The sequence below is a fragment of the Chinchilla lanigera genome, unplaced genomic scaffold (genome assembly GCF_000276665.1).
Source record: "Chinchilla lanigera isolate Chin_1 unplaced genomic scaffold, ChiLan1.0 scaffold00020, whole genome shotgun sequence".
NCBI lineage: Eukaryota > Metazoa > Chordata > Mammalia > Rodentia > Chinchillidae > Chinchilla > Chinchilla lanigera.
Window position 1 is genome coordinate 21,608,634 of NW_004955421.1, and position 12,555 is coordinate 21,621,188.

A 12,555-nucleotide genomic window follows, 5' to 3' on the forward strand; every position below is an offset into this window, starting at 1 on the left:
GGGCAGAGGTTACAAGGTTAGTCCTTTCCCCAAGACAGGCCAGTCAGAATGGGATGTGTACCCTCTAAGAGCCGTGCTGGGCACTGGGCACACACAAAAGCTCAGGGTCTGCCAGCTCCCAGTGATGAAACGGACAAGCAGCAGCCAGGTCCCAAGGCAGTGAGAACAATGTCCTCCACCTCCTGAGATGCACGTCTTCACGCACACCCCACTCGAGCATCTCCCTGCTAGAAATCTATCTGCCAATTGCCCCCAGATCTCCCAGAGGCTTGAGAAACACCTGCCCCGACTTGCTTATGGGTCTTCTAAAGAGCTGGGTCCACAGGAAAGGGTCCCTCCCAGACGATTCTCATCTTTCACTGCAAGTGGATGACCCAGGGCAGCCCTCTCTCCCAGCTGAGCTGCTATGGCAGGCGGGACCTGGTCACTTCCACAGGACCACTCCCTGCAGAGCCCGGTTTCTCCTTGTTCTCTGGCCCCACAGTCCCCAGGCTCTCGGGCTGTACAGGATGCGTGCATGTATCCACACCTCAATAGTGGGAGATCTCAAACACAACAGGGAACTGGGAAGGATGGAGCAGGTGGCCTAACTCTATATGTTGGCTCTGCATCTCACCAATGCTTGGACAAGACTGATAATACAGTCAAAATGCTCTGTGCAACAGGAAATGGTCCAGGGGAAGTGAGTAAACACCGCCCCCAGGACACGGCACACAAGCATACGGGGGCACACACAACACCTCCGATGGGCTGAACAGGGTATGAACTACCGAGGGACTCAAATAGCAAGCTAGGGGAGCAGGTGATCAGTGCAGGATCATCTGAGCTGATGCAGCTTCCTGCGGGTGATTCTGGAATATGGGTTGGATTTGGGCTTAAGGAGAAAAGAGGTCACAGAGCTCCAAGGAGTAAAACTATAGTGAGTGGAACCCAATGGCTGGATCCCAAAGGGACTTTTGTATCCCTCTGAGCACAAAACAAGATCCCTTGAGCTCTGCCAGTGTAGACACAAAGACTCAACCCCAGTATCACCGCGGCAGAGTGGAGGAAAACGACACATGAATGCCAAGGAAAGCAGCTGACTTTTTTCTTTTTATTGGCAAAGTAAATATATTTTTATGAAGGACCAAAGAAAATATACATAATTGTAACATATGTACACCAGCTTTATAGATTTTTTAATTTCAAATTTACACAAATATCGATGTTATTAAAAGATCTTATGTAGATGCACCTATGTACAGTTTATTTACATACATTCATAGGATGTGAAATAAACCTGTCAAAACAAGCTAGTTTGATATTAATTTCTAGACAAAACGAGGAATGCATTTCTAAATCAGGGCTGGGAGGCTCTACCTAGTTCTTTCACACCTAGAGCAGTCTGCTCCCCTCTCCTCTGGAAGGCGACCCTGCAGGCCGGAGTCAGCATTTGTCTGGCAAACAGGAGATCGGGATGAGCCAAGCCGGGGACAGATGCTTAGGGTTCTGTCTGTCTTGCACATTGAACTCAAGCAATGCACCGTCAGCCCTGCCTCCGCGCCAGTGGCCAGGGGCCACAAGAGCCTGACATACCCTCCACTCACCCTGCAAGGTGCATCTGAAAGACCAGCTGCCTTCACACCACCGCGCAGTCCCGGACTTTCGGCCCACTTCCTTCTTCCCAGCTTGGCTCCCCCGGGAACTGAAATTTCAAAACCGCACATTTCTTCTTCCCCAGACATGCAGCGTTGGCTTTGGCCCAGACAAGGCGCCCAGTGGGAGAAGGGCCAGGCCCCCAGGACCCTGCTTCCAGCTGGCGGCTGTGGCACAGGCCAGGCTGCTGTGGGAAGGCACAAAGGCACAAAGGCACCAAGGCCTGCCTCCAGCCCCAGGTGCTGGTGACCCGGCCCCCAGGGACACAGGTGCATGGCTCCGAGTTCTCCCAGCAAAGGCAGCGGGTGATGGCTCTGGGGTCTCAACTCCTAGGTTTCAGAAGGTGGGCTGGTAACATTGTCACATCCCTCTGAAGGAGGCGAATAAATTACTGTTTTAAAAAAATGGGTGTGGGGGTGGAAGGTGCGGTCGGGACCGGCAGGCGCGCTCAGTTCACAGCGCGCACAGACCGGCTGCTCCGCGGGAAGCGGTGCACCTTGATGTGCTTGGAGAGGTGGTCGCTCCGCGCGAACTTCTTCTCGCACACGGGACACTGGTATGGCTTCACGCCGGAGTGCGAGCGCCGGTGCCGCGACAGCTCGTCAGAGCGCGAGAACCTGTGGGACACGGCGGGTCAGCAAGGCGCAGCCCGCGGGGACCCGAGGCACCCCCCTGGCGCGCACCTCAGCCTCCACGGGACTGGGGTAGGTGAGGCCACGCGGGTCTGAAAACACCAAATTACTTCTGCCTTCACTGGCAGCCATCATTGTTCCAGCCACAGGAGAGCCCCCGCGCCCTCCAGGCTGGCAAGAACCGGGGACTGGAGGCTCCGGCTGCCACAGAGGGGTCTGTTCTGAGCACGCTGCACGCCAGGACCTAAGGCTGTCGCGCCTAGGACTGATTCTCCCGCGGAGTGGGGTCTGGGAGGCCCGGGGGTGCTCAGATCGCTCAGGCCCTGACCTGGACTGCCTCTCACTACCCTGCGGCCTCACCTTCCCCACTGGACCAGAACTCCAGAAGGGCATCCCCAAAGGACTGTCCGAAGGAGGTTCAGAGGGGACGCCGAGGCCCAGGAGAAGGAAGCAGCCCCTGCCCGCCAGTCTTCAGGGAGTTCCTGGCTCCTCTGTGCAGGGAACAGGGCTTCGGACCAGAGCTCACACCACTCCAGGGCCCTGCTGTCCTGGGAATGGGGCCCTTGAAGATGCCCCCCAGACCAAACTGCACCCTGAGAGACACTTTAAGAGCTTTAGATGGTTTCCCTGATGTCTCCCGCTCCACCTCTGCTAGGCTGGGGGCAAGCACTCCTGCAACAAGGAGAAACCCAGATGAGGTGTCCAAACAGCCTGTCACTGGCTGCAGGGACTCGAGACTTCGCCCACCTGATGGCACGTCACTGGCCCACCCCCTGCCTCTTCTGTGCACCACATACAGGGGGCTTCCTGGGGCCTACTTGCTACAGGACATCTGCCCAGGATGTGCTATGTGCAGCGCTCCTCCCTCCCCACCCTCGTTGTCTCCTGCACGTGTCCTAGAGCGCACCTCAAATGCCGCTTTCTCAGGAAAGCCCTCCAGGGCTGTACCTCCTTCTAGCTGCACCGCGCACCTCTTTCCTCACTCTTGCCACTACTGCAGCTTTACATTAGTTCCAGCATTTTGATGACTATCAGTGTGTCTCACTAGGCTGCCGTCTCCACCAAGGAGGACATGTCTGCCCGTGTCTCCCCTGTGGACAGCCCACTGCCTGCTGTACGGTAGATCCTCAGTAAGTGCGTTCACATGAATGTGTGAACCTAGCAAGTGCCTCAGGAGGACAAGGAGCTGCTGCAGAGACAGCCCTGGTGCACAGGCAGGTGTACATACACACACATAATGCACTCTTACACACATGCACACGTGTATCCACACACGCATGAACACACACACATAAGAGCACCAGGCCTAATACTTCCTTTCGAGACCTGGGGCTACTCGGCCAGAGGTAGGTCAGGTGATGACCAGAAAAGCAGATCCCCAACCACCCAACTGGTCTGAGCAGGTGGCCCACCTCTGTTCTGACTTGGTAACCTTGGTTCTGCGGCTGGAAGGGGAGCAGGACTCAGCAACACATGCGTGGGCAAGGGCTCAAGTGTTCACAGGAGGGTTCTGTGGGATAGTCAGTGCCTCGGCCTCTTCTGCTGCCCTGGGGCCCACAGGCCTGCTTCCACACGGGGAACAGCTGCTGCACTTGGAAGCATCACTGGTGCCTGGCACAGGGAAGGCCTCTCAGCATAGCTTCATACTCAAGAAGCTCAGCTGTCCTGTATGGCAGGTAGGGAACAGACTAATGGTGCTGAGAGGCTGCAGCAGGGTCAGTGGCAAGACAGAGCAACTGAGGCCATAGCAAAAGTCTCCGCACAGCCCCCTGCTGTATCCTTCCTTACCCCGCCTACTGTGGTACTAGAAGACAGCCTGGATTCCCAACTGATGCCACCAGCTTCCACCAGAGCCTCCCCTGGCTGGGCAGTGTGTTCCTAGTTGGCCCCCTGGACAGGGCCAACTGCCCCCAGCTGGAGTTGGGCACAGAGCTCCTGAATAAGTGAGTTGGCAGGGGCAAGTCTTCCCAGGCACGGGCCAGGGCGCTGGGATGAATCCTATCGGGCTGGCGAGACCACGGACAGAGGCTCAGAGAGGCAAGATTCTTTCTCAGTGTCTTGCCTTTGTTCTCCTCCAACTGTGTGCCCTGTGTGGCCCTGAGCAGACGACTGACTCACCAGGCGCCTGTTTCCTCACTTGTCCAATGAAGACTTCGTGTTTTCTGTCTGCCTTCCAGGACTCATCTGGGAGGTGACATAGGCCACAGTAGACTTCTGCTTATGGAGACACCCTGGGAAGGACGGGAAGCTGAGGGCCACCCAGACTACAGCAAGCTAGAACAAGCTGTCCTCACGACTGAGCCCCTTCCCTGCTGCTGCAGCACCTTGGTACCGGAGGGAATGTTCCTGAGACTAGAGCTCCCTCAGAAGATCCCCACCTCACACCACACATCCTCCAAACAGCAGCCCACAGAGAGGCCTGAGACTATAGTGGGAAGGAACAGGGACGGGGTAGGTAAGACGAAGCCCCTGGACTGACCAGGCAAACTGGTAAGGCACTAGCTTGCTAAGCCTCAGTTTCCCCTCCTACACAGAGGAAGAATGACTAATCTATCCCAGGAGATGGTAAAAGGCCACGAAGTAATGTTTAGAGAAGTGCTTGGCATGCAGCAGTCATGAGCTCTTAGTTCACATGTATATAGTTCTTATCACATGTATATAGTTCAGTGCAAGGCCAGTCCCCGGTGAGGTCCTGCAGTACGTGTGTGGGGCTTAGGGCAAGGCCCATCACTTGTCCTACTGGGTTGAAGGGCAGGGGAAGCATGGGCTCCAGGTGGTTCCCTGGAAGCAGCCTGCAACATCAGCACTAGCATACACAGCACCTTGCTGTGAAGGTGCCCCTTCCTCGATACACTCATCTACCATCTGCCAGAGAGTCATAAACAATCAAGTCTCAGTGGCTACAAGGGAAATGGAGCTCTCCTGAGTTGGACAACGCACAACCCGCCAACCATCCTTGAAGCCTCTGTCTACCACAAGGATGGGGGTCAGAGAATACTTCATTGCATAAGTACAGCAGTGACCCAGGGGACAAGAGAGCAGGCTGGGAGCCAGACCTCTGGCTTTGGAGCCGTCTCTCTGCCTGCTGGCTCTGTGGCCTCGGGCCTGCAATTGCCCTTTTCTGGTCCTCCCGTGTCCACTGTAGATGACAGCAGTACCTGCCACCCAGGGCTGTGACCGTTATTAATATCCACACTAGCTATGGAGGAAGGAGATTCTTTCTGGAGAAACGGCGTGGCTACTCTGGAACAGAATGTTCTCCCGTGAGGAACAAAGGAGGCTGTGTCAGAGAATGAAGCAGGGCAACTTCTAGGAAGCCCGGCAAGGAGCCACTCCCCAGATGGCTGGAGAACAGCAGTCTGGCTTCAGACTCATCACTGGTACAAAATCATGTCGCCAGAGTAGAAAAGACAGCAATGCTGGATGCAGGACGAAAGCAGAAGGAGGCAGGGTCGGGCACCCAGGCACACACTGACCTGGACAGTGGAAGGAGGAGTCCTGGGTCTAGACAGAGGGGCTGACACGTTCTGTGGGCCCAGGGCTCAGTGCCAAACCCATCAGCGAGGAGGAGGAGGAGGAAGAGAAGAGGCCTCAAGAGTAGGGAGCAGCCCATGCAGAGAGGCAGGCAGGATGTGAGGGCGGAGGCCAGTCAGCTGCAGGGAGGTCCGCCCACCACACCAAGGTGTGCCGAGGGGCTGGAGGGAGGTCCCCGAGGCTGGGATGGACAGGGAGCAGACAGCCCCCATTAAACTCCTGGCTCCACCACGTAGTAGTGTGACTGGGGAGAACTTACTCCCCTGCTCTGCGTCTCAATTTCCTCTTCTGTGAAGTGGATGCAACATCCTGAGGCCCACTTCACAGACCCCACTTCACTGAGGATTACGTGAACTAATATACACGTAACCTGCACAGCAGGGCCTAACAATGCATTCATGAGGGGCTCCTGCCACCGTCATGCTTGCTGTGGTCAGCTTTACTCCCAAAGCCCACAAGCACAAAGGCTGAAAGGGCCGACAGACCGGCTGGGGAGAAGAGATGGGCTTAGCCACTTTGGTATCGGGTGGTACAGCTAGAAGAGCAGCGTGGGGCTGAGGCACCCAGCAGGTGTGCACCCCAAGTCCACACTCACTGGCTATATCCCTGGGAACATGAGACATGATTCTCCCATGCCTCAGTCTCCCCCTCTGTACCTACATTGCAGAAGGCTCTTATGAGGACTCATTGTGGGTATACAGAACAAAGCCTAGACCACGGTAAGACCATTACAGCTACCATGGGGATGCTACTGGAGACCAAGGGCCTGGAGTCGGCCTATATCTGAGCCGCAGAGGAGTGGCTGGATCCACCTCAGGAGGAGGAAGAGGAAAGGGAGCATGCGAGGCAACCTGTGGCCCGGAGTAGGAGCAGATGGGAAGTGAAGTGCACTAAATTGCATGCTGTACACTTAGAGGCCAGAATCGTCTCAGGAGGTAATGAGGTCCCCAGGGAAGTAAAGGTCTGAGTGGAGGAGAATAGTGTCGAGTATACAGTAAGTGGCCCATAAGTACGACAACTCATAATCCTCACCTTCCCAAGCCTGTCCAAGCTGAGCCGCCTTCATGCTGGGCCCATCCTCCCACTTGGCAGCTGAAAGGAGTGGCATGGCTCACTCTACCCTTGGACCTCACTGGAAGACATTACAAACCTCGTAAGTACAGCTCCGTGGACCAGGAGCCCTGAAATCAACCAGGGACTCCCCTCATCCTCAGAGAAAGAGATTCCTCAGCTGCCAAATGGACAAAGCCTCTGCCATGTGTGACATCATGGACAGACCTGTTAGAAGCCCTCTAGCAGCCCAGAGAGGCAGACAGCAGAGACAGCTCTTGGGGCTGCACTGCACTAAACTCACCATGCCTGCACCCACCACACCCTCCTCAGTTGAGTGGGTCCTGGGTGAGAAGAGAAGACACTGCCAGGGCTCGGACAGTACATAAGCGAATCCCTCCCACAAGTGTCCATTCCCACTGCAAACCTCCTGCCCTGGGTAACGCATGACTTCCAGAAGCAACCATGTGAAGGCCATAGTCAGCCTTGAGATACACTCTGGGCTGCGGGCCCTGTCTACTCTCTGACTGACCAGCAGGAAGAAAGCACGCTCGCTCCTGCTGGGGGAGTGGGGAGTGCGTGGCTGTGACTGTGCCCTCCCTGCCTGCAGCCCCATGTGACCTCATCCCAACTGGAGAAGCCATTCATCAACGGTCAGCACTGGCCAGGGGATGGCACTGGAAAAGATGAGTCAGGGCCAGTGTTCTGGAGGGGGCTGCCCATCCCACTCCTAAGGAAGAAGGTACGCAGAGGAAGGAGAGAGGAAGGAAGAAGGTATGCAGAGTCCCCGCAAACGTGGGGAACCTCCTAAACTGCACACGCCTCAGATTCTGACCATGTACGGCAGTGACAACATGTCCCTAAAGACGAGGGCTCTGCTGACCGCTGCTGTACACCCGCCTTGGCTGCGAAGTGCTAGCCCTCCACTCTACGACAGGGAGACACGCCCTGGAGGGACCACTCCAAAGGCACACAGCAAGTGGTAGCTGACTCAGAGATGGGGCTCAAAGCCCCGGTCCCCACTGCCTCCTCCAAACAAGGGGTCATCATGTCCTTCCCTCCTTAAGAGGGAAGCCCTGGCGTCCCACTTGGGCTCCTCTGTAGTCCATGACCTCCCAACACAGCGCCCCTCCACTGCACATCCTCCCTCACAAGGACACTGTTAGCCCCGTGCCCACTCCGCAGGCCACGGTACAAGAGGGGACACCGAGACCAAACCCTGGTGGGTTTCTGGGGGCTGTATGAGTAGCGGGTGGGGCAGGACCTAGAGTAACACCTCTCTCAGGACAGGGGAAGGGCCTCTGTAACCCAGGACGCCCTGAGAAAAGTTCCAATGTAGCCAGCTTGGTGCACAAGGGAAAGGGGCAACCAGGTCACACTCTATTTACAGCTCCCAGCCTGTGGCACCACCCCAGCAGGGCAGGACCCCTGCCCAGGGCCAACGCTCACAAGCTCCTGGAGCCAAAGTCTGGTCAAGGAAACAAAAGCCACAAACTGTGCCCAAGCGCCACACTCACAATTCACGTGTGCATATCCCCACACGCCACCACAGGCAAAAGATGCAAACTCGTTCGGTCATGGGTGTAAGAAGAAAGCAAGATGCACACACAAGTATGCGTGCGCACACACACACACATAGCTATACTTCCATCTTCAAGGTTCAGTTCTATACAGAATGACACGTACATAGATGCACCTACCACCTGCCACCCCCCGACACACACAGCAGGAGCGGCAGCAACTGAGGCAAAGACAACGTGTTGATAGCACACACTGCCCTTCCAGCCAGGTCAGGAGTCCCCTTCTCTGCATGTGATCACTCTGATTCATCCCCTGGGGCTCAAATCCCATTTACAGAGCATGGTGACCTTGGACAGGTACATGGTCAATCCAAGCTTTCACGTTCTCAGACAGAAGCTGGGAATGATGGCGATACTTACCCCATGGGCACTGCAAGGCATCGGGGGAGGCCTCTGCCTGGCACACAGCCTGTGCTGTCACCCTCAGCTCCTGGTTAGCATGAACACCGTTCTGCCGTTCCCAGCCCCACTGGACTAGGAGACCCAGGAGGCAGCACAGGCCCTAACAAGCCTTACCTGGTCATTATGAAACTGGAGACACCAGGTGGCTTCCGGCTTTAGTAATCCAGAGGGACAAGGAAGTCTCTGGGCAGCTGTGCCGGCTCTGGCCCTGCCCCTGCCCACTCCTCTCTCCCCTTCCTAATCAGCCTTATCTAATGGTGGAGAAAATGGCCTTGGCTATACACCCAAGTGAGCAGACAGGAGCAGGGACTTGCTCACTGCCTGGGCCTGTCCCCCATCATACTGACCTCCAGCCGCAGCCCGGCCAAGTGCAGGCGAAGGGCTTCTCACCCGTGTGCCGGCGCAGATGGGCCTTGAGGTGGCTGCTTTTGGTGTACATCTTGCTGCAGCCAGGAAAAGTACATTTGTGCATTTTGATGAGTTCTGCTGCTGGGTTCTTAGGGAACTTCTGGCCCACAAGGAGGCCACCAGGGCCAGACCCCAGGGGTCCTGACCCAATGGGCTTGGCAGCGATGGGCACGGGGGCGATGCGCACGAACTTCGAGGGCAGGTTCAAGTTGGAGGAGGGCACCACCTGGGGCACGAGCGCAAAGGTCTGCCCCTGGATATTGACCAGGAGCTGGGCAACCTTGACGTTCTCCGGGGCCTGCCCAGGGGAGGCGGGCCCTGTGCCCGATTCCTGCTTCACGGGCACAGGCTGGATCTGCAGCAGCACGGGGATGGGCCCTTCGGCCGCAGGCCCCTCTCCTGGGCCCTGGGTGCCGCCCGCACTGGTGCCACCTGGTGGAGGGGTACAGCACTCTCTCCCTTCAGGACCAGGATGGAGGTGGTTCCGGTGTGTCGCGGAGGAGAGCGGGCCGCAGGCCTCCAGGTCCTTCCCGTTGCTCTCTGGAGCCTCCTTGACCTCCAGCTCCATGTTCTCCTCCAGGAACTCTTCAATCTCCTCCAGGGTCGGCTGAAAGGGCCTGGGGACGTCGTCAGTGTCACCCACAGGAAATTCGGGAAAGCAGCAATGCTCCCCCTTCACAGGCACTGGGGCCCTCCACCAGGTCCCCCAGGTCATGGGGCCACTGCCGGCCCCAGTGCCCCCACTGCCGCCACCACCACTGCCCAGCGTGGCCTGGGACAGCAGGAAATCCAAGATGCTATCCTGGCCTTTGGCGCGTAGGCCTCCGCTGTAGCAGGAGCAGAGGGCTTGGGAGTCTGGGCTGGAACAGGAGCAGGGGCTGGAGGCGTCGCTGTCGTCCTCAGAGAGGGGTGACGGCAGCATGTGGTACACCTGCCGGCCGGCCAGCCTGTCCCCCAGAAAACCAACAGAGCACTTCGGTGACGAGAAGGTCTCGTCCACTGGAAGCAAGTGGTCCACCATGCTGGCCTGGCCGCGCCGGTGGTGGCTGTGGAGAGGGAAGAAGGGAGGCCCGGTCAGACGACACTTCACTTGCCGGCACCTCCTGGGTCTGCACCCCTGCCCTCGCCGCCTGCCCACAGCTTCCCATTGCCAAACGCCTCGATCCTGCCTCCATCCCGCGGGAGAACGGGGCCTGCAAGTGTTTTCTGAAATTGCACCACTTTGTTTGCAAAAGAGCCCTCTCCAGGCTCATTGCACAACCTGGGCACTTCTGGCTTCAAACATTTTCCAGAATGATCCTGGAAACGAACACATGGGTATACCTGAGTGACTCGGGTGAATGCAGGAGAAAAGGATGTGAGGAGGCTCCGAGGACCCGGGAATGGCCAACGTCAGGGAGCCACCGTGTGTCCGAGGACAGGAGTCTCAGCTTCACGCCTGTCGCGTCACAGAATGGGATGGGAGAATGGCTCTTTGCCCTCTGGCCCTGTGTACTTAGGGCTTCCAAAGGGTTGCCAGATTGAGCAAATAAAAGTACAGGCTGCCCAATAAATGTGAATTTCAGATTCTATTACTCTTTAAATTACTTTTGCTCCCAATATCATTGGATGGGACATTCTTATATTTTAACATTATTTTTTCTCAGATTCAAATTTAACTGTGCTGCCTATATTGTAATCTGACACCTGTAGCTTGGAGGCAAAGAAATTAGAGTGATGAACACCTGCCCTGCTGCTCTGTTTCCCCCAATGGAGGGAAGCCTGTCCGCAGTTTAGTTCTCAGATCTCCCTGAGCCTCACTTTCCTCTGCCGGGAAGACAGGACGTAGAGTAGGGCTGGATCAAAACGCTCCCACTGTGTCTGACAGTAATTCACAGGCATGAAAGTCATCACAGGGCACCCTGCATGTATGACCCCCCTGTTCCTCACACCATCTCGTAGGACAGGAGATGGGATTCCCTTGACCAATGAGGAGAGTGGGTCTCCTGCCCTGCACCCACGGCCACTGTACCCCGCATGTGGGACACTCACCGCCTCAGGAAGGCCCAGCTAAGGCCCGTCTCCCCTCTAGCCAGTGCACTCTGCTGGGGACTCACTGTCTGTGCTGTGTCCCCAGTGCCTGGTATGACACCTGGTACCCAGGAGGGGCTCAGAGGATGTTGATAGAGAGGAGAGGAGAACACTGCGTCCTTTGAAGCCAAAGGCCGCGGTAGGTCTGGTGTCCAAAGAGCGTCAATAGTGTTAGCTATGCTGAGGCCACCTCTAGACCTTTGTCCCCACCCGGTGACCATGGCAGGCTGGGTGTTTATTGAGGTTGCAGCATGAGGAGCCAGAGATCCTCTGGAGCCTGGCATTACCTCCACACCCAGCTCCTTCTGCATCTCGGACTGCACTCGGCTCACCACCTGTGATCAACAGGCCACCGTCATCACCAGCTACAACCCTGGGCAGGGCGTTGCTTCCCCCAAGCCTCAGTTTCCCCAGCCGTTCTATACATCAGTGGCCTCTAACTCTCCCTCCTGCTAGCAATGCCAGGGCCTGTGATCTCCATCCCCAACTCAGACAGGAAGCTTCACGGAACACCAGGAAGGATACCTGGCTTTTTGGTTTAAAATACTCAGCGAAGGATTTAAAACTAGGTCTGTTTTAAAATATACACGTCACCATAGCATTGCCAGGATGGAGAGAATGTATGAGACAGGGTGAAGGGTAACAAGACTGGGCAGGAGCACATTCCACTCCAGGCCCGTGAGCTGGGCTCTGCTTGCGGTCTGCAACTGTCAGCTGGGGATCCTCAGGCAGGTGGCACAACCTCTCTGCGTCCATCTTGGTGTGTGAACATCCAATGAGCTCACACTTGCTGCGCACTTATTACCTGCTCTGCACACACCAAGGGCTCAGTCAGTTCAGGCTATAAGAACCAGCCTTCGCACACGGTAAACGGTAGTCTCTCTGACACCCACTACCATGTTAAGGATGTAGGGGGCCTCCAACGCCCCTGGGGCCTGAAACAGGCCTGCTTAAAACCTCCCCTGAAATGTGAGCACCAACTGAGTATTACACGACAGCAACCAATTACCATTAATAAAGTGTGATGACAGTATTGTGGCTACATATTTTTAAAATCCTTGCCTTTTAAAGACAGAAACTGAGATACTCATAGATAAAATAATATGAAAAGAACTAGTAAGGGAAATAGGTACAATTACATGATAAGGGAAAGAAATCTCTCCAATGGGGTTCCAAAGAAATAAGACCCAATCTCCATGCTAGACATGGTGATGCACACCTGTGATCTCAGCTCTCCTGAGGCT

At 56.1% G+C, this 12,555-nt stretch overlaps 1 protein-coding gene across 1 annotated transcript; it reads right to left on the bottom strand.

Annotated features, from left to right (window-relative positions):
- Window positions 1-1,075: 1,075 nt before the first annotated feature.
- Window positions 1,076-10,287, bottom strand: Klf15 (Kruppel-like factor 15; the record flags this gene model as incomplete). The annotated part of the gene is given in 2 exon segments (XM_013513752.1): window positions 1,076-2,252; window positions 9,181-10,287. Coding segments are annotated over 2 exon segments (1,251 nt in total). The 3' UTR covers window positions 1,076-2,083.
- Between the last annotated feature and the right edge of the window lie 2,268 nt (window positions 10,288-12,555).